The sequence below is a fragment of the Columba livia genome, chromosome 5, assembly GCF_036013475.1.
Source record: "Columba livia isolate bColLiv1 breed racing homer chromosome 5, bColLiv1.pat.W.v2, whole genome shotgun sequence".
In the NCBI taxonomy this organism is placed as follows: domain Eukaryota; kingdom Metazoa; phylum Chordata; class Aves; order Columbiformes; family Columbidae; genus Columba; species Columba livia.
Window position 1 is genome coordinate 52,223,483 of NC_088606.1, and position 21,173 is coordinate 52,244,655.

The 21,173-nt window shown below is 43.3% G+C and overlaps 1 protein-coding gene across 2 annotated transcripts in view; it reads left to right on the top strand.

Annotated features, from left to right (window-relative positions):
• The window catches only part of MRPL23 (mitochondrial ribosomal protein L23), a 254,387-nt gene that overhangs the window by 104,494 nt on the left and 128,720 nt on the right, over nucleotides 1-21,173 (top strand). Inside the window, exon 6 of one of the 2 annotated variants that reach the window (XM_065065169.1) lies at nucleotides 1,917-3,446. The exons of the other annotated variant lie outside the window; for it this stretch is intronic. Coding sequence (XP_064921241.1) covers nucleotides 1,917-1,991 — 75 coding nt within the window. The 3' untranslated portion in view covers nucleotides 1,992-3,446. Of the gene's footprint in view, nucleotides 1-1,916; nucleotides 3,447-21,173 lie in introns of those variants that run through there. 2 annotated transcript variants of the gene reach the window in all.

A 21,173-nucleotide genomic window follows, 5' to 3' on the forward strand; every position in this document is an offset into this window, starting at 1 on the left:
AAATATTTCAATATCATCATGAGACAGCACTAATTTGTTAGCATTTTTTTGACTGAATGGGCAGGATATTCTTCTTATGTTTGTTTCTTCTGGGAGGTTTTTTTCGGTGTTTTTTAGTGTCTTAGTTTTTTATTAGCGCTTCCTCTTGCCAATGTTTTGCTGCGGAGTGCTGCCTGGTCTTACTATGAGTGTTTTGGTATGGGACAAAGAGAATTCATATTTCTGGAAGACTCATTCCCTTGGTATGTACTTTGGGCAAGACCCAGTCTCCATGAATGTGCCAAAGGCAAAAATTCTAATGGATTCCTGTGAGGAGCAGGACTGGGTCTTGCTTTTGCACCCGTGGAGGATTACTCTGTCCCACATGTGTCCTCTGGGAGAGGGCTGGCTCGGACAAGAGAGAGCTGGGACTTGTGCGTGCTGTCTCCATGGGACAGTATTCTGCTGAGATGCCCGACAGGCTTGAATTGCTTGAGCGCTGAAAGGCATCAGCATCACAAGCTTGAGTCCCCACTTTCCTTTCATTAAATTGTCAAAAGCTCTCAAAGCTCATGGTCAATATTGCCAGTCTTGGCAACATTCAAAAGCCATGACTCAAATCCTGATGAACCACAGTGCTGGAAGAAATATCACAAGCTGAAATATATACCTACCTGTTTAATGCTGCTGCCTGGTTTGTGAGCCTGTAACTATGTTCAGATGTCATCTTCAAGTTTTCCTGTACAAGCATGAAGGCTTTTATTAATACGAATTTCACCTGATTACAATAGCTGGAGTGTGGGAAAGGGATTGACTGTTGCAACAGGTGGGGTAAAATTGAGAGTGCTGCCATACGCTGAGACAAGGTGGCAGCCTGGGAGGGACACAGGTAGTGCTAGGAAGTGATGTGGGGCACAAGACTTTGTCTTCAGCGGTTAACTTTGGGTGGGAAAGCAGGGGGATGAGTGTATGTTTATGCTGCTCATAAATTAGAGAAATCATGACTTCAGAGAGAAGGAGGCTGTAGACAGTGGAGGCCTGAGGCATAGCATATGTTCTGCTAAAGGTTCGTTTCTCTGGGCAGGATAACTATGACAGAGGTAGGTCTGATGACAGGAGGTTGTGGTTGTGTGCTACAGAGACTGAGGACTCTTCTGAGATCTGGCATTAAAATGCTTCACAGGAATACAGGTAGCATATGGTGTCCAGTGAGCTGAGCTGCTGGACCACATCTGGGCTGTGCTTGAGCGCTAGTTGTGTCTGCAGATATCAAGGACATTTCTTCCATGAGTAAGGGTGTGTTAAGGGAGGCAGGAGCAATATAGATTGTCTCCTAATAGCGTTTCCTGTAAGTGCTTTTGACTCAAAAAAAATATTCAGTTTTTTGATTTGACAGTAAAATACAAACAAGGCAAAAATTGAAAACCATCTCAGAAAAGCAGCAGAAAACAGCTCTGAGAACTCTAGTTTAAAAGAATTGAATGAAAGTATTTTGTTAGTTTAAGTATTCTTTATTTTTCCCTTCACCTCTCGTCAGCTTTTATTCTGTTTTGCCATGAAAAGGGAGGCAACAGAGAAAGAATGAAGGAAAACAAAGCTGAAAAACAGTTTCTTTTTTTTCTGTTTTTTTTTTTTTTTTTTTTAACTAAAAAATTAGAAAAAATTGAGGGAGGGGAGAAGAAAATGCTCATAAATTAATTTTCTTTTGAAGAAAAAACACTGTTCATTAAAAAAAAAAAAAATACTTTGAGCAATTCCATGCAAGGAGAAAGAAGATTGGTTTCAGAATTCAGGTTCTGGATCCATGGTTTGGCTCAGTTCCTTCTTTTTAAATACCAGTGTAGGTAAACATATATGAGCTTGAACAGTTCCTGCAGAATAATAAGGCTATTTATTTGGAATAGCCCTTTCTCCCCACCTACTTATGATGTGTTTAGTTTTCAGTGACTAACCGGAATGATGATCAAGACCTCTGTCTGGACAGCAACCGCTTGCCTTCAAGTGTAGTCTGACTTCCACCTCCACCATAAATAGTTAGCTATATACGGTTTGCCACGTTTCTTCGAAGAAGTTTTTGGACAGTCTTAACCTGAATTTCCAGGAATCTCCTCTCCCTTGTACTTGGAAACTGCTATTAAGTAGTGCCTTTCTCTTTCCATCCCCGTAACGCATCCCAAGGGTCCAGATGAAATGCGAAGTCCAGTGATCCAACACTGAACATAAGCGGAGCTAAGTAACATCAAAAGAAAGACGGGGGGAGGAAAGAGTTTATGACCAGGAGACTGTTGAACAATGTGGCCTCCTTCATGTGCATCCAATTGTGGTGTCTCTTCCTAGATCACTTTGGCTTGGAGCTGAAGGACAAATCCATGCTGTATGTGAGCCCTGGCTTTCAATATAGTGCCAGTGTGTGGGGCCGCCATTCAGGAGACCCAGGCTGGAAATGGAAGCTGAAGAGTAGATGGCTCTTGGGTGTATCTGTATGTGATCAAGCAGGTCAGAAAAGCATCTTCTTTTGAAGCCCTCAAATAATTGTCCTCTCGTCAACAATTCTCAGCTAATAATGCTTTTCTTTTTGACCCAGTGGGGTGCACTGTGCCATTTCTCAACAATGCATGTATTTTCTTTCCATTGAAATGCTATGGGGTTACAATTTTTCAAATTAAAAACTGAATGGTCTTGATTTTTTCTTTTTTTCCCACATGAACATTTCTGTTGACTTGCAAAATCCTTTTCCGTTAAAAGTGTCAGTAGTAGATTTTTAACCCGTTCTAAGAAACTTCCTTCTGTTAAAAATTACTGGCGTCCTAAACTCTCTTAAGAACTGTTTGTCCGCATTTCCCTTGCTGAAAAATGATGATTTCTGGAGTTGTTTTTCTTCCCTTTTCTCCCTTCAGCATTCTTTTTGTCTCTCTGTAATTTTCCCCCATTCCTGTACAGCACTAAACTTTGTGAAGAATGATATTTCTGAACATGGAAAGTAACAGAATGGCACAGTAGTTTAGCTGGGATTAAAGAAATTATTTAAGCCAAGCCTGATCTATAGGGAGAAGTTTTCTGGAACGAAAGCTGTCATGCTCCTGCAGCTTTTTCAAGCTTAATAGCTTTTTAAGTCCAGTGTACAGTTCTACAAGAACTTCTGAATGGGTCTTGCTCGCTAATAAATTCCAAATAATTCTTGCCAACTCTTGGGCTTCTTCTCCATTAGATTTTTATTATAGGATTTTTTACATAATGGGAGCACACAAACAGGAGACTTGGAGCCACAATTTCAGAGGTCTTTGTTCTGGGGTTGGGAAATCAGTTTCCAGATGTGGATCGTGTTGGTGGTTTTTTCCTTCCTCACCCCCACCCACCCCCCCTTTTGTGTGTATGTATGTCTGTCTTTCTCTTTTTGCCAGGAGTGTGAGAGAGAAATTAAGATGATGAATGAAATAATGAAAATAATAAAATAACAATGGTCAAAATCCCCTTTGTTCATGAGTCATGACTCAGCTGAGGGCAGCAGCAGGAGTGCTGCTGTGAGTCTGCTCTGATGTCAACAGCAGACATCACTATAGGGCATATTTAGGTACTTTGGGTGGAAGAGGTGGAGTCTGGAGGATATATGGAGAAATTTGCGAAGGACTTAGAAGGATTCTTAGGTCCATGTTCTCTCCCACGCTCTGATTTCTTTGCACCGCTTTGGAAAGACAACAGATACCCCCAGCTGAGGGTTTTCCCAGCATGGGGTAGTCCACAGACTGCAAAACTGGCTTCTAAATTAACTTCCCACAGCACAGGGCATGGAGGGGGTAGGCTGTCACCAGCTGATGGGGAAGAGAGCTGCTCTGAGAACAACTCCCAAGACCAAGAATGAACTCTTCTGTCAGCAGTGCTCTGGCTGTGGAACAAATGCTCCAGGTGTTGGTGTGGGTCAGGCTGTCTCCTCACTTTCTCTTCCTTCTTTCCTCTTCAAGGGAAAATCAAAAGCCTTCAGTACCACACAGAAATGAGTTTGTGTGCCTGCCCACCACAGTCCACGTGACCTGCCACCAAAAGAGACCCCCAGTCTGGCTACTGAAAAAAGACCCAGGGCTGGAGATGTCTGCAGGACAGAGCCTTTTGCCAGAGTTGCATGAGTGAGGACAGTTGAATTAAGATATATTAGTGTCATACGTGCTGTTGTATCTATCGAGGCAATCAAGTACTAGTCAGTGCCATCACTTCCATTGTTCTGCAGGCGTCTGTTTCATTCCAGCATGGGGAAGGACAACAAACTGGTTTCTTGTTAGATATCTGTTAACAGCGCGTTAGCCAAAGATCTCTAGGAGTGAATTCTGAGACAGTGAGCTGAGAGAGAGGCTTTAAGTGTAATGGGGAGAAGAAAAGTTGCATTGTTTCTTTAATCTGTCCACATGCAGACACTTCCGTGGTGTGTTGAGTCCCCTAGAACCATTCGGTGTTGCTTGTGTAGATGACCTGGACAGATGCTGAAGGAAAGGGAGGGGAAGGGGAACTGAACTCTGCTAGCTCTAAAGTCTTTTTTTTTTTTTCCTCCGAAATCACTGCTTTCAAGTTGTGGACACATCTGGAAGTAACAGCAAACATGTGTAGACTGTAGTTTTGGAGGAGGGGAGATTAGATTAATTTGTAAGGGGTGAGGTGTTGTCCCTGTCCTGACAGCATGACCTTGGAGGCAATTGGAGACAAACTGGAGGTAGAGGAAGAACTCCCCAGATCAAAGAGAGATGTCCATCCATCTCTGCCATCCCCTCTGGAGGAGCTGGGAGGTTATTCTTGAATGTAATGGACATGCACAGAAGTTGTAACACATGACTCACTCTGGTGGTTATAATGAGATTTGCACCCCCTACTTAGGTGACAGATGAGACACAAGGCTCAAGTTGGGTGGTTGATGGATGCTCAAAATAATCCCGACTGTGTCTTTACAGCTGTGGTTGCAGCTAGGATATCCATCATAGCCTGGGAATCATAAACTTTTACCTAAACTGGACATTTAAGAGTACAGCCGCAAAGAAAGTACAGCTCTGAGCCCCTTCACTGGCTGTAAAGATCATTGAGCTAGAGAGCTTGGGAGGTATCAGGTAGCTTTGATAGATTTTTTTTTACTTCAGTCCTTTGTGGTTTTGGGTTTCAAAGGGTGGAACCAGATTTTGGCCATGGACCAGACTGCTGATTTATCTGTCTTTACATTAGTTTTATGCTATTATCTGTCTTTATGTTGTGTGAAATTCTTTCAATCTCAACAGTGGATGAACTACATGTTGGAGTCCATGGAGTTCCTTGTCTGGTCCTGCTTTTGGAGGTTTCAAACTCTGTTTTAGATACAGTTTCATGGTTACACTTATTTAAAATGAACAAAAAAATTACTTCTGTTTAGATTGGTTTATTTCAGGAGACCTCTTTAAGATTGTCTGGGATCTTTTGGTTAGAGGAGGAGTGTGAATAGTGCATCCTTGTTCCTAAAGCAAAGTTTTTCTAGTGTTCACTCCTGATTACTGAATCAGAGAATCACCAGAATGGGGGAACAAGTGAAGGAGAAGATAGTGTTTGACCTTCCTGTCACAATCTTTCCTCTGATGGAGGTAAATGCTGTCTCATCATATGGTGGGCAAGCATTATAGAATGGAGTAAAAATTTTCTATTAAATATTTGTCTCAAAATAACAAGACTATGATTTTGGGCTGGATATCTTAGTATCTTGGGAAACAAGGAAGAATCTGATTTTTGCTCTGTCAGTGTCTGTGTTTTTTTGAGTGTTCTTTCCTTTTATGTTGTTTCCTTTAGACTTTCCATTGCTATGAGAGATGTCAAAATAGCAAGAGAAGCAGAAGTGGCAGTTCACGGGATTGCCACTGGTTTACATCTAAATCTCTGTGCTTGGTATTTCTTACTGCACAGGCATTTCCGAAGAGCTGGTGCCAGCAAACGGGAAACTGCGTGCATGGAGTTTGGCAACTTGTAGGCAGGCTGAATCTGCGTTTTCCTTTGTAAAGATGAGCTGACTCCTGGAACTGGGTTACTGTGACTTTCAAAAATTTTTGACAGAATTAGACCTTGAGAAGCAGAGATGCATGGTTTCCTTCACTGTCCATCTTGGTGGTGCAGTAGTCAGAGGAAACGTGGGTGGTGTTTGCAAATATGAGCAGGTAGAAGCAACGCTTGAGTTGGAAGAAATCAGAAGGTAGCTGACCAAAGATATCCATGCTGCATGTGGCCTCCTTGGAGCTGTAGCCAAAAAGGAATCATCTGCATTTCATTTCTCTCATTTGTATCCAATCAGGACACGGAGGATCTGAATGGATAATATTTTCTCAGAGAAACTACTATTCCCTAAGTCATATAAAACAGGACACAGAGTCTGTGTCAATGAGCAACCCAGCTTGGTCTTTAAGTGTTTTCATGAATCCTTTTTATCTTTGAGTTGAATAGCTCCAATTGCATGGCAAGATGGAATGCTAGAATGAATGAAGAAGAAAAAGGAGAAACAATAACCTAAACCGAGCACTTATATTGAAAACAGGACCCAGGGAAGAAGTAACTGCCGTCTCTGTAGGACAGCTCGCTCTCTCCTGGAAATTTCTTTCATTGATGACAGCATGTTTCAGATTGCAGACAGCATGTTGGCAGATGAACGGACAATAGATATCAGAGATTACATGGATGACCTTAGCCTACAAATGTTACTCCAAGCTCGTATTCACAAGCAAGACTTCTGGTAGTTTGGTCAAGCAAGGAAAGTGAGTACAATTATCACTTCACTAGCAGTGCAGCTGTGCAGGGCTTGCACAGGGTAGTTGTCCTAGCACACAAATCCCAGATGCTGTCAAAGCCCTGTGCTACCCAGCAGAAAAACTGGAGCAGTAGCATCGCTCAAAACAAGAAGAAAAGAAAAAACCAAGAACAACTAATTCATTGTCTTTAAAAAGAGAATTACTTCCGATGTCTGCACAGCCAGCCATGACAGCCATCTGCTTTTCTCTTTCACAGCATGTCCAACGCTGCTGAAGGTATGGGTGAGAAATCCATGTGGTAGTTTAAAATTCAGCATGTGCCTTGAAACAAGAACTCAGCTGGGCAACATCAATGTGGTTGTAGAAGCATCATTTCTTTAGCCTCAATAATGGGAAGACAAAACCTCAGTCCATGTGTTCCAGTAACCAATTGTTAGTTAACAACTACTCACAGTCTTATTTAATCCTAGAGTGCTAATAGAGGAGCAGTGACACGATTGTTTAAAAAATAGTCTTTCTTTAAAAATATTTTCTGAGGTTTATTAGTTAAGAAACAAATGTATCTAATGGGCCATAAATAATATATCTAAGCATACAACATAAAAAAATAAAAATGACACATAGGCCAAATACCACTTCTGGTTATATTGTGTAACCCAATGGAGAAGATAAGTGTAAATGAGAACAAGACGAAGTCCTATAATTGTAAATATATAGATTCATAGAGAGCTTTAACCACAAAAAAGTGTCTGAAATTGTCAAACTCCTGACTTCGTGCCAGATACTTCAGGGCTGAATTTTACATCCACTGTGATGTGTTGTTTAGGGAGAGGACTCAAAGGAAGAAACATACCTTTGTCCTGAAAACCCCTGCCTTGAACTGGGCTGGCTGCCCAAGAGTGGTGTGCTGTATCACAGCATCTCTGCCTGTCCCACCACATTTGTCCTCCCATGGTTTTCATTGATCTTTCACCCTTTTTCTTCCTCTCCTCAATGCCTCAGTCTTGAACCTACTGAGTTGGTGGTGTTGCCGCCTTTGAAGTTGAAGCAAGTCCTCCCAGCTGTCAGTGCTGCTGTTTTGTGCACAAGGCACCCATGGGATTCATGCCAGTCCTGAGCTGCCAGTGCTTCCTCTGCCTATTAGGTCAAATGAAGTTTGGATCCCCAAAGCCACAACCTTTGCTCATTTGGCTCAGTACAATGGTAGGAAAAAAATTATGGTGCTACTCCCTTGAAGACTGATGTTGGCAATGAAAGGAAATTGTTGGATTTGAATGCTTGTCTGTTTACTTATTTATTTACTTCTGTGTTCAACAGTTGGAAAATATTTTCATCTTCTTCCTTGTCTTGTCACACCCCTTTATTCATCACAGTGGGCATCAGAGTGCAAAACTGGACTGCAATAATTTCTCCTTGTCCTGGATCTCTCTCGGTCCGCAGTGAAATGCTGCGAGGCTGGGAGAAGACCCATGAGGGACTTAGGAGGAAGAAACACCCACCCTCATTCTCCAAGGCCGCCACAACCGGCTCATTCCTCCCATCGCCTTGGGATGTCAGCTCCCCACCCCATGACGCCGGACTGCCACAGATCGTCGATGGAGCTGCCAGCGCTCGCCTTGCCTCACTGAATGGAGAGGGCATGCCCTGCCACCCTGCCTGCTCGCCCTGCCTTCTGCTTTATCCTGTCTGTGAACTCCTGACCTTGATTGCTCCTGCTCCTCGCCCATGCTCCCCTCCTTCTTCCAAGCTCCAAGACAGTCTCGTGTTTCTTGGAATCCGGCAGCGCGAGGGCTTCTCATTGATTGGTATAAACAGTCTTAAAGGTCACATTTTTTCCCCCCTGCAGAGGGAGTTGTGGGGGGGTGTGTGTGTCTAAAATAAAAGGCTTCTCTCAAATTAACAACCACAAGGATGTAAACATGGAAGCCAAAGGGAGCTGCTCACCAGCAGTGTGAGCTGTGCTAAAGAAGCCCCTCAGGGCTTTCTTAGGAAAGAAAATGTGGGCACAAGATGCAGCATGCTCTTGCAGCTGGCTGAGAGAGAGAGGTCAGGGTGCCAGGGGACGGTGGCCATCACACCCTGTGTGAATAGTGACACAGGATTTGAGCAGCTGTGTTTGTGCCAGGGCTGGCACTGGTCATCCTGCTAAGCTGGGTAAGCTGGGGTGGAATGCAGAAGTCCTGGTGGCTCTGAGCTAAGGCGGCAGGAGGCCTGGAGCTGTGGGATAGAGGATAGTGTTTCACTCGGCCAGGTGCTGGGTGCCATCCAGTTCCTAAAGCCGGTCGGCCGCCTTCATGGACTTCAGTGGGAATTGGGTCAGAGCCCTGTCTGGGGAGAGGCTTGTCAAAAACAAGCAGAAAGCTAATGTAGGTGTTCAGTCACCGGCTCAGAGATCAAGTCTGCTTTTTTTGGCTGAATGGCAGCCAGGTCTACACTCCAGAGGTTTACTCACTTGGTTACAGGAGTTCAAGTACAGCAAGGAGTCACAGTCTTAACCATCTTGGTTGTGCCAGGAAAACCCTATGTAGGTGCAGCCTATGCTGGGTTGAGAATCCTTTTACTGGTTTAGTTTATCTAATCCAGGGAGACAGTTTAAATGTGAAAGGGCAAGACCTCTTCTTATCTTCATAAATTGCCTAGTGTCTGAAAGACTTTGTGGTTCTAGCCTGATCCAGCTTGAGGGCTGTTAACACCACTCTGCACTGTGCTGTATGAGTTGTTCTCCTCTGGTGCACTGCAGGAGAGCAGGAGCAGTTGGATGTGGCATGGTAGCTCTTGCCTCCTTGCCAGGGCTTCAGAAGCCAGTGAGCTATGTTTAAGAATTCACCCTGTCTTCAGCAAATCCAGCAAGACCTTGTATCCTTGTATCCTGAATTATAAGTTTACATAAATTCAAGGGAAGAATTTTGTCAAAGAGAAATCTGTAGAGATTGCTAAGTATGTCACGATTGTGTTCTTCTCGAGAAGTTGCTGAGCAAAAATTGTTGAAAGTGAAGAGGACACCGGATGAAAGTATCAAACAAGTCTGCTGAACTTTATGCCCCCTTGGGCGTCTGTTGTGCCACGGCTAGAGATGACATACTAGATTAGATGGACTTTGAGTCTGGCTTAGTAAGACCACTCTTTCTTTTCTACATCTGCCTCAGCTTTCTGTGGCCTGATTCCCTCTCTGAAGGAGATAACCAGGCACAAGTTCTTGCAGTGTGCATTAGTGACTATATTCATAACCCTGCCACGTTGGCTGGTGGATGTAGACAAACCAGGCCACATGTAATTCGAGCATCCGGGAGCTGAGAAGGTATTTTGCAAGTTTTTCTAGCCAGTTTCCCAAGGAAGTAAGATTTATGCAAATGCAGTCTGTGTATGAACTTGTGTTCCTGCTTGTCCCTCCATCTCCTTCCTCAGGAGCATTTAGCTAGTTTTAACCTAATTTGGGAAGGGGGTAGAGATCTCAAGGATAATGGAAATTAGAGCTGCTGAGGAGACAAGTCCCACTAATGGGTATGAATCTTGGCATTTACTGAGACATGAAAAATCACATAAGGAGAGATCTTAGGAAGAATTGCAGCCATGGGAAAAGCTTCCTGGGCCTGGCAAGTATGTCGGATACCAAGTTTCATTAGTTCTTCTGCTTTTTTTGTTATTTGCGTTATTTCCCTGGACCCCTACTTATCCAGGTTCAAGCCCTGAATGGAAGCAGAGTCTCAGAAACAGCAGGAAAACATTCATTTTCTTGACTTGCATTACAATAGAACTTAGAAGCCCAAACAGAGATCAGGATCCCATTGTCTTGGGTGTTTTCCATCTCATACGCAATAAGAGCAAATCCCTGGTCTGAAGTGCTTAAAACATCAAATGCAGGCTGAGGAGGGAAACTGGGTCACCCACACACACACCAAGTTTGCATCCAGACTCAAGGGCTTTGAACTCGCTTTTTCCTGACCAAGAGACCTTGGGGCCACATGGTTCCAGCTGCGCTTATAAGAACTCCCCGAAGGCTTGCCCAGATTGTAACTGAGCTTATTATGATGCTAGTGATACTTGCATCCAGTTAATGCTTGGAAAATTAGGTGCTGGGTATTTGTCTCCATGTCTAAACTGAAAATGTCCTTTCTCTTGCTTCACAGAACTTTTATTAGATGCCAAATAGTCCATTTCTCTCCTCTATGGAGCAGGAAAGGAAGTGGCAGGTTTGAGAAGATATGTTTGTGTTTCAAATGGTATGGGTATTTTAACTATTGTCTTCCTTGTTGGTCTCTTTCTAAAGGGCAAAAAACTTCATTCCTGTTCCCAAATGTTGAGTGGCTGGGAGATGAGATCACGCTGTCTGAGGGTCATTTGCTGATACATCATCTTTGTTTAAATTCCTAGCATATCAAGTTTTCTAACAAAAAAAAAACATACCTGAAAGAACTACTGGTGGCCCAGAGTGACTGTAAATATTGAATGAATCTCAACACAGGTTTGAAAACTGGGCCCAAATTCCTCAAATTTAAAGTTTTTTTTTATAATTTTAGGCTGATAAGGAGTTCAAGGAGGTTCATTGAATACATAGTGAATGACTTAGAGAGGGAGGGCTCCAAACAGCTAACAAGTAAATGACTTATTTAATAATCTGGTCTTCAGTGCAAATTATTCCAAACTATTCTTGCTGAAAAAAAGCAGTTTTAGTTAAATAGAACACTTCAATGAGAATTATATTTTTCATAAGCAATAAACTGTTGTAGGAGCTGAAATACTAACTCAAGTCACATAAGCACTTGTCAAAATTTGACTTAGTTTTAGCCAAGACTTCTGAATGGCTTTTGTAAGCTCTTGTGAGTTGCTGCAAAGTGAGATCCATAAAACTACCATTTTCCATGGGAAAAAAAAAAAAGAGAAGAAAAAGACTGAAGACTGCTTTTGTGAAGTACCGGTATCTTTTAAGGGATAGGCAGCGAGGAGGACTGGTCTGGGATCCTTCTCCTAAAGGAAATGTTGACTCTGTAGAATAAAGAAGGAAAAACTTCACGCCCAGATTATATGAACCCTTCTGGTGGTTTTGCCATTTTTTGAATCTTCAGTTCCAAGCAGCCAGGAGAGCTGATACTTTCTGAGACACATCTTTTCTCATCAAACACTTTACTTTCTTCCTGTCAAAGATTTCCACAGGAAATCTCCAACCAAACTGTAATATTGGGTGTGATTCTTCCCTCATTTCCACTAAGATGACTTGAATGGCAGGGGTAGACCTATTTTTGCTAAAAACTCAGGCTGTCAAGATACGTCCCTTCTGCTGGAGCGGGGCGGGAAGCAGTTTGGAGAAGTCTGCATGCATATTTTCATAAGAGATGTCACGTTCAGAGGGAAGTCTAGATCCACAGGATATGGATGCAAGACAGCCCACTTCCCCCATGGCAAAACTTCTCTTTTTTTGAGAAAGAGTCCCTCCCTTGTGTCCTGGCAGGACTTGGGTCATGCTTCAAATTCCATCCTGTCCCTCTGCTTCCTGCCCTTTCACCCATCACGAGTGATAAAACACCCTTCCAAAGGCGTTGCGGAACTGATTACTCTTCTATACTTTTGGAAATAAAAGGTAATGTTGCAAAAGCTGTCTTTGTGGGAATTTCAAAGGGGCCATATTTATATGAGCTGCCCAGCATCTCAAGAGTTTCAGTGTCTGAAATCTTTTATGGTTCGATGAAAATCCCAGCCTCAATGCTTAGATTTTGGTTTTGCATAGACTGCTGTTTAGCAACATGAGAAATGGTCTGGGACCGTCATGTTTGCACTGACAAAAATGTCCCTCAAGGAATGGATCCTTGAGATTTGGGGTTTTGGATTGATATGCTCAAGCTGAGAAGTCGGACTGCTGGCTCCACAGGAGCAGAGGAAGCTGCCCCCAGGAACAGATCACTGCCCAGATACAAAAGAAAATCCACCCAGATGTGGATTTTCTGGCATTTTTGAAGCATCTGATATTGGCCACTGTTGGAGGTAGGATATTGGATTAGAGAGTGGTTTTCTCCAGTTCAGTTGTTTTGTGTCTCCCTAAATCCAGGGCTCTGTAGATAGAGCTGTTTTGTGGGTCAAGTAGGAAAAGTTGTTTTGTGCATCAAGTAGGAAAAGTTGCTTTGTGCAATATTGCTGTTCACAGCAAAACTGTGGGACTGCTTTGATACGCCGAGTCGTCTTAGAAGTGTTGCTATATCTGTGGTTGTCTATGATTGTAAGCATGGAGAGGTTTGTAGCAAGGTCAGCAGTATCAGTTAGTCCAATAAAAGATACTACATTTGTCTTCAAACTTTGCCTCACTTAATAAACTAAGGTACTCTTAGGGCAAATTAAACAGCAAATAATGCTGAGCCTGGAAAAAGTAGCTTGGTGTATGCTTCAGCTCACATAAGGAGAAATCCACCCGTCAGGCTATTGAATGTTGTGAAGGGAAGGAAACTGACTATCCTCATGGCAAGGTCATGTAATCTTGAGAGTAAGGATGCTGATTTGAGTGGGGAATGTTAATCAACAGGGTATAAACAGACTAATGTGAGAATGCTCATTTGCTTGTTTGTTTCCCCATGTTGCCACCCTTCCCAGCCTAACTCATGTTCTTCTCCTGGTATGTTCTTAAAATTGTGCTTTAGAGGTTGGAGAGCTAAAGATTTAGAGAGGAAACAAACAGAGGATGTCAAGAGATGATAAAGGTGGTTGAAATGTCAAGCTGAGATATAGAAATGTGTTCATGTTCTACTTCTGGTATCTTTGAGAGAAGGTTATGGAGAGCTTTTTTTCACTTTTACTTCTTCCATGCTCTCCAAACATATGGCAGTGTCCCTGTTTCCCTGAGGTGACACTAGACACTGCACAAGTGTCTTGTGGCCATTGAAAATCTCCTTGATGATCTTTTTGAGACAGCTGGGCACACTGAATAGCTTTCTCTTGAAGTTCATTATATTGTCCTGGGCAACCTGCTCTAGGTGATTCTGCTTGAGAAGAGTGAACTTGACAGGATGACCTCAAGAGGTCCCTTTCTACCTCAACCATGGTGTGAATCAGCCTCTTAACTCAGAGTGTATTTCTTACTTTGCAATGGATTAATCTGCATCCTGGAAGTAGTATATCTCCAACAATATCTTGTATTAACCTTCTGATGTTCTGCCTGGCTCATTTGTATGTAATGTTCTTTCACACTGTGGTTCAGTCTGAACCAACCCATAGGTAGCTAAGCAGGGTTAGAATGTGATGTCCTGCAAACATATCTGGCAGCCACCCCTTCCAGGTAATCTCTTTAGAGCAGATCCTGCTCATTTCTCAGTGCCTCCCAGCCCTTTGCCATCCTGTCTGTGGCCCTGGCCAGGCTCAGCGTGCCAAAGGAGGCAAAGCCTCCTCCCACATAGCTTGGGCATGGCTCAGCCGCATTCTTCAATGACTCTTTTTCCCCAGTGACCTTACTCTACAGCTCTGGTGGTCAGTTGACTATTATGCTGTAAGCTTGCTTGCATTCCTCCACCCACTCAGGCAAGCACTACCCGCTGGGAAGGGGCGGCAAGGCAGGGAGGAATCCAACCGTCTGGGGACTTATTCAAGGGAAACAGAAATTCCAGGCCTTTGGGACTGTTTTGCCCATCACTTTGCCAGCGACAGGGAGGTTGGAGCAGCTGTGCAAAGAGGGTCTGACCGCTGCGGTTGCCACACACCCTGCAGTGACAGGCATTCCCGTGGCAAGCCAGCAGGCTCCCCTTGTTGCCACACTACTTGGCCCTTTCCTCATGTCAAGAGGAAATCCCAAGGAAAACAGCCTGGAGAAACCTTCTCAGAGTAGACGCCACTTGTCATGTTTGTGGGGGCTTTGCAGGAACAGGTTTAGTTCCTCAGCTCTCCGCCTTTGAAGGCTGTGAATTCCTAAGCTAAGGATCTTTAAAGACTGTAAATCATGCAGCTTGTCGGTTTTGAGAGCCTTTAAATTTTGACCACTTAATGTGCAACTTCTAAAATAACAGTTTTTCTCTTCCAGACACATATATAAAAAAATAAGAGACTAGACATGAGCTAGATAGGGAGTTGCAATGCAGATGATTTTTCAGCTCTGGAGCCAACTCAGAGAGATTACAGTAGAAAAGGGTTTGTACAGTAAGAGGAGAAGGTTAGAATCCTGCTATTTTACTATTACCATGGTTAAATTAGAAATGTTAAGGATTTGTGAAGAAATGACTAAGTCAGGAAAATTTATGATTCTCATAGCTCACTCAGCCTCTCTGCACATCCTGTATACTTTCTGACATACTTCCAACTGCATAAATATTAATAGAGTAATACTGACATTTAGGGACTGATCCAAGTCTCATTAAATTCAGTGGAAATGCTTCCATTGTCTTCAGTGGAAGATGGATCGTGGTCTTGAAAAGGAACAAAGGAGGAGAAAATACCAGTTGGGGCTTCGTGGGGCTAAATAATGTTGTTATCAAATCAGAAATCCTCTGCTTCCTGACTCTGAGCATTTCGCTCTGTGACCTTTAACGTTAAATTATTGCCAAAACAGGAAGAATAAATTAAGGCTTGATAAGGTTGAGATAGCCGCAGATTTTACCAGCCTCACCGATGGAATGTGACAATTTCTTTAATGGGAATGAGTTGGGCGTGAATTGTTCATCAGTCGTTTTGATTTATTCAACCTTGTAGCCCCATAGTTTGCAATAGTAGGGATTACTAGAAAGTCTGCAAAAGAAATTCTTTCTCCCACTTAGTTTGTAACATCTGCAGGAGCATGAAGAGTTACAGAGAGAGGATTAGCTATTATAAAGTGGCTCCATTTACTTCATTGAAGAGGTAGACCAGAATTGGCTCTGTGGATACCATGTGAAGATCTATTGCAAAAGCTTTTTTGGCATTGAAATCCCTCTCTCCTTTTCTAGATCAAAATCTTTTCCCCAAACCTTTCTGCGCAACAATTAGTTACAGCTGTGTTTTGCAAAGTCACCTAGGGAATTTGGATGTCCAGTTCCCATAAAGTTTAATGTGAATTAAGTTTCCAAGTAGCTTTGAAAGTTCAGCTGAGTTAGGGATGGAACCTCTTGATTTTGATACAGTTCTGTACCTGGAACCCCTGCATTTCTGGATGACAAAAAAAGAGAAATTTTGGGTTTTCATCATCACCTTGCAGAGCACAGGCCTCAAAAAAACACCTAAATCAGAGCTTGTAGCACCTGCAAAAGTCACACTTCATGTTAAAAGAAGCAAAAGTAATTTTTCCATCATTCTTCATGATTGTTAGGACCAGATTTCTAAGAGAATCCCTCTTTGCACCTAAATACAGGTCAGGTTTCCAAGGGGTCCTTTTATGAAACCACAATGCCACTTCTCACTGCACTGAGTTGTCCTGAAAATCTGGTCAAGGATGGAGTGACCACAGAAGACCCTGTGCTCAGGAGTACCTGGCAAGTTGCAGGCCAGAACAAATTGTAGGGTGTGTTTCTCTGTAGTGGTTATCTGCAAAAGTGTGAACTTTCACAACTGCTGCCACCCACAGAACTTCCAGTTCCTCCTCTTGTCAATTAGGAGGTTCATGTCTGATCCGTGAAGGACAAGTACATGCAGGCAGCCTGTCATCTCTGCTGTTTGAAGAAAAATATACGAGGAGTAACAACTGGAAGAGCCAACTGAAACAACTCAAGAATTGAAAGAGCAAAAGCTGAACTTACACTTTGGCTCTGCCATATGGCATGCTCCTAGCTACCAACATCTACAGAGCTGGTAACTTCACTATCTCCAGAATATGTCTTAGGAGGACAGAGAGGTGGAGGGGAGGGGAAAGTAAAGAAAAAACACTTATAGTGCAACTAGCTGATGCAGAAGCCTCATGGAAAGAGATGGTTATTTAAGCTGCAGAATTCTCAGAAAAGGAATGCTTTAGAAATATTTCCTGTAGCTACACCAGGGGTCTGCAAATCTTAGCCAACAATCTGGAGCCACATTGGTAAACAAACATGTACTGAAAAAAAAAGAAAAGACTGAGAAATATGTACAAGGCAACTTAGATGACGACTACCTTTCCAGTGCTCAGTAGCCCAAAAGCAATAAGCCAAAAAGATTTCTCCTTTAGTAAAAACCAGAAGCAGCTGTTTATGATCAGTCCTGTTTGGAGCCTTCAACACTGTAAAACTAAACCTGCAGTGACCTAAGTAAATATAAATATTTTACAGGGCCACAAGGTATATGCATGTTTGCAATGCTATGATAGAGAATACAAGCCAACTGAAGGACTTGAAGCAGTCTCCCCACATCTTCCATTTGAAAGCTGTGCTGCACTTTAGCCCTCAAAGGACAGGAATGGTATACTGCATTTTTTGAACTCTTGTCCTACCATCTGCAATATTTGTCTGCCAGGCTTTTTACTTTGCTGCATCTCTACCACCTTAGCCCTGGAGAGTTCATGGGATTCCTCAGCTGTCACATAATTATCAGGTACTGAAGGAAATAGCATTGGGTACTCAGGGATGGATTTCTACCCAGGCATGACCTGAGTAAAAGGCTTTTATGCTGCTGGTTGGTCAGATAAAGTACACCAGAGAAAGCAGAAGTCCTGGTCTTCCATACTTGGCGTTCTTGATGACACCAAGCTGAGTGGTGTGGTTGATACTCTAGAGGGAAGGGATGCCATCCAGAGGAACCTTGTCAGGCTGGAGAGGTAGACCTGTGTGAAACTCATGAAGTTCAACAGGGCCAAGTGTAAGATTGGGGCAATCCCAAACATGGATGCAAGCTGGGTGATGAGTGGATTGAAAGCAGTCCTGCAGAGAAGGACTTGGGGGTATTGGTGCATGAAAAACTGAGTATGAGCCAGCAATGTGCACCCACAGCCCGGAAAGCAAACTGCATCAAAAGAAGCATGGACAGCAGGTTGAGGGAGATGATTTTTCCCCCTCTACTCAGCTCTCACAAGATCTTACCTGGAGTACTGTGTTCAGCCCTGGTGTCCCCAGCATAAGAAAGAGAGGGACCTGTTGGAGCAGGTCCAGAGAAGGGCTGCAAAGATGATGAGGGGGGCAGAACACCTCCTGCATGAGGGCAGGCTGAGAGAGTTTGGGTTGTTTAGCCTGGAGAAGAAAAGGAAAGGCTCCAGGGAGATCTTATAGTGACCTTCCACTGCTTGAAGGGGGCCTACAGGAAAGATAGGGAGGGATTCTCTATCAGGGAGTGGCCATGGTTTTAAACTGAAAGAGGGTAGATTTAGATTAGGGATTGGGAAAAAATTCTTTACTGTGAGGGCAGTGAGACATTGGAACAGGCTGCCAAGAGAAGTTACGTATGCCCCATCCCTGGAATTGTTCAGGGCCAGGTTGGATGAGGCTTTGAAGAACCTGGTCTATTGGAAGGTGTGCTTTCCCATGGCAAGGACATTGGAACTAGTTGATCTTTAAGGTCTCTTTCAATTCAAACCATTCTATGATTCTGATGGTCTTTGGGTAAAGAATGATGATGGCTGGCTGTTGTAGGCCAAATCCTACTTTGGTCACTCATGTTATCAAACATTGTTTTACCCTTTAGCTCCAAAAGAATGTGGATTTTTGTCCCCTGCAATTTTTTTTTTCCAAAATTCTTTTTTTTGTTTTTTTTCAGGAAGTTTTTTCAAAGCACTGTATGCTGTGATCTTGCTGTTGTCAGGTGAGTGCAATTGCTTGTAGCCCTTAACTTACTGCAGGAAAAAAAGATCAGTGTGACTTAGGTAAACGCACATGCCTCATCTGAGGGATTCGGTGCTTGGTGGCTCTTTGTTCAGCTTTACTCAACTGGGAAAACTCCTTTAGTCCTTTGAAAGCCAGGATGGAAAACAGAAGTGGACTGGTCTGACCAAAGGGTGAAGCACAGCACTGCCCAGTGCAGAGGTGAGCTGCGGCTTCGTTTGCTGTGCAGCTCTTCTCCTACACATGAAACAAAAGTTCCCTCTTCCACCCCCCTTTGCATTGTTTCCTCTCCTCTCTTTTTTTTGTTTTCCCGTCAAATATTTAAGCAGAGATTTCCTTTCTGGTGGGGTGCCAAGTAGCATTCCAGCTCCTTTACTCTGCCCCCTTCAAAAATAAAAAGGCTGACCCCCATTTCCATAACCAAGGAAGGGACAGGTAGTCTTTGTTTGTGTTCCAGAGCATGACTGTTTTTCTTAGATTCACACCAAAAGAAGAGAAGCAGTTCTGTTATTCAGGGGAGGAATTAGCCAGTGACCCCAGCAAATGCAGTAGCAGCCGCAGCAAAATGGGTGGTATGAGCCAAATGCTTTTTGGTGATGAACCTTTGGCTTTGGCCAATTCTTTCTCTCACCCTCTTCCTCTCACCCTCTCTCCCCACAAGATTTCCCTTTTTTCTTGTGTTTGAGGCACGTCAAACCCTGGAATAGCCCTCACAGGCATTAGTCACCAGTGATTAAAATAGCCACTAAGCAGGCAAGAGCCTGCGATGATTTGTGCTAAATTGGGTGTCTCTGTGTTTGTAGCAAGGGCTGCTAATTTGCAAACCTCCCTTGTTATTATCATTGTTTTTAATAATAGCACCAAGGGGCTCCAGCTGATGTTAAAGTTTCATTTCATCTGTGGCTGTACAAAAGTGGGGAAGAGAGGAGTTAGTAATCTAGATGGTCATCATATGAATCAGGAGAAACGAAGGACTACCTAGTCCATACAGCTGAAGCACAGAAGTCCTGTTGTTGACCACTCAGGAGAGGGAAGTCTCAGACCTGAGAAATGGGCTCAGGTCCCTCTCACACTGAGCAGGTTCTCAGCTGGGTGACTGCTCATCAATTCCCTGCTGGCAGCAGGAATTCGGTCGCCCAGCACAGGCAGAGCTGCTGCCCAGATGGGTGCTGTGCTGGGGGTGAAGGTGGTGCTTCTCGGGAACAATAGGGAGTGTGAAGAAATAAGAAACACCAAACAAAACACCACTTTGCTCACTTTCTGTGACAGTAAACTCATCTGAAAGGGTGAAAACTTCACCTTGGTTCAGACAGGCATCCAAAACCATAACTGCAGATGTGTACCTTGCTTTTCCTCACCTATGAGATGAAGACAGTAGTGTGGCCTTACAGGGACCATGTGTGGTTTAAGAGTCTGGTTTTATACATATACATGATCTTAAACCACTCCCAGTGACCTCAGTGAACAGCCCATTTGTTAATAAGGATGATAAATTTAATATAGTAGCAAAATCTATTAGTTAACGACATCAGGTTCCCCTCTAGTCACTAGTATCTTTAGTGGTTAAGGTTTGAATTTCTAGAACTTAGAGGATGCTGTGAGGATTTACCCCATATTTTAGCCCTTTAACTCCAATAGCAAAAAATCTCCTGTGGTTTTTATTACATGAAGTCTTGGGTTCTGTCCCGCTGATGGCTCGTGGATAATACATGTCTGTGATGCAGAACAGAAATTGGAAATCTTGTAAGAACAACTTAGGTCAGGCTGCAAGTATATCAGAAGGGTTTTTCCTCCTCTGTGTATCTGCTTCCATCTGAGAGGAGGTAACAAAGAATGTGTTTAAAATCAATGGAATCAGTGAACTTCTTTGACTCGTAATAAAAATCTTGATTTTAAGGAGATTTTAAGTGAAGTTTTGGCTCTGGTTTTGTTTTGTCTGCAGTAGTCACATATCTCTAACTGTACAATAAACTTCAAGATGTAAGCAGCACTGCTAGAAGTCTGTGTTGCTCTGTAGTGAGCATCACTCCTGCTGTGCATGCTGATAGTAATAGTGGTGGCTTTCTGGAGAGGGCACGTTTTAAGTACCAGTTGATAACTTGCATGTTAACATGTGGTGAACTGAGCTAAGCAAAGAAGTCAACCTGCAGTCAGTTTTAATATAACACTACATAATTTGGGGCAGCTGCCACCAGATTAAAACCATGAGTGCTTTTCTTACAGTGAAGGGGATCCCTGATTTGAGAAAGCTGCTAGTAACGCACTGAATTCTGAGATGTGATTAGTCTCCTTGCCATTCACAAGACCTGAACACAGACTTCAAGCAAATTGTGTTTTCAGAGTGCAGAGTAAATGTACCAAGCTGTGAACATGGAGACCAGAGAAAGCTGAGTGATGAGGCTCGGGAAGACTTCCGAGTGGCTGTGAATAGATATGCAGGGGAAGGCCGAAGGGAGAGTGAGCTGTGAAAAATAGTCAAAACATCCTCATCTTCAGCCAATCTATTTAGATTTTCCTATGAAAATGTAATGGGGATAGACAAGGCTGCTGGCTTCTCTGGCAGGCAGCGTGGAGGTTTGGGTTTGGTCATGCTGTGGAGTCAGAGGTGACAGTGGAGGTGGTGGGTCTTGCTCCTCCCAGCTGCAGGACTCAGGGGGCTGTGCCTGCCGGGATGCTACCCCCATGTGCTGACACTGCGCATCTCTCTGGTTCATGCTATTGTAAATTGGACTGCCCCTTTGCGGTTTTATCTTGCTTGGTGGTTTTACCTCTCACTTGATTACTGAAAGGCAAGGAT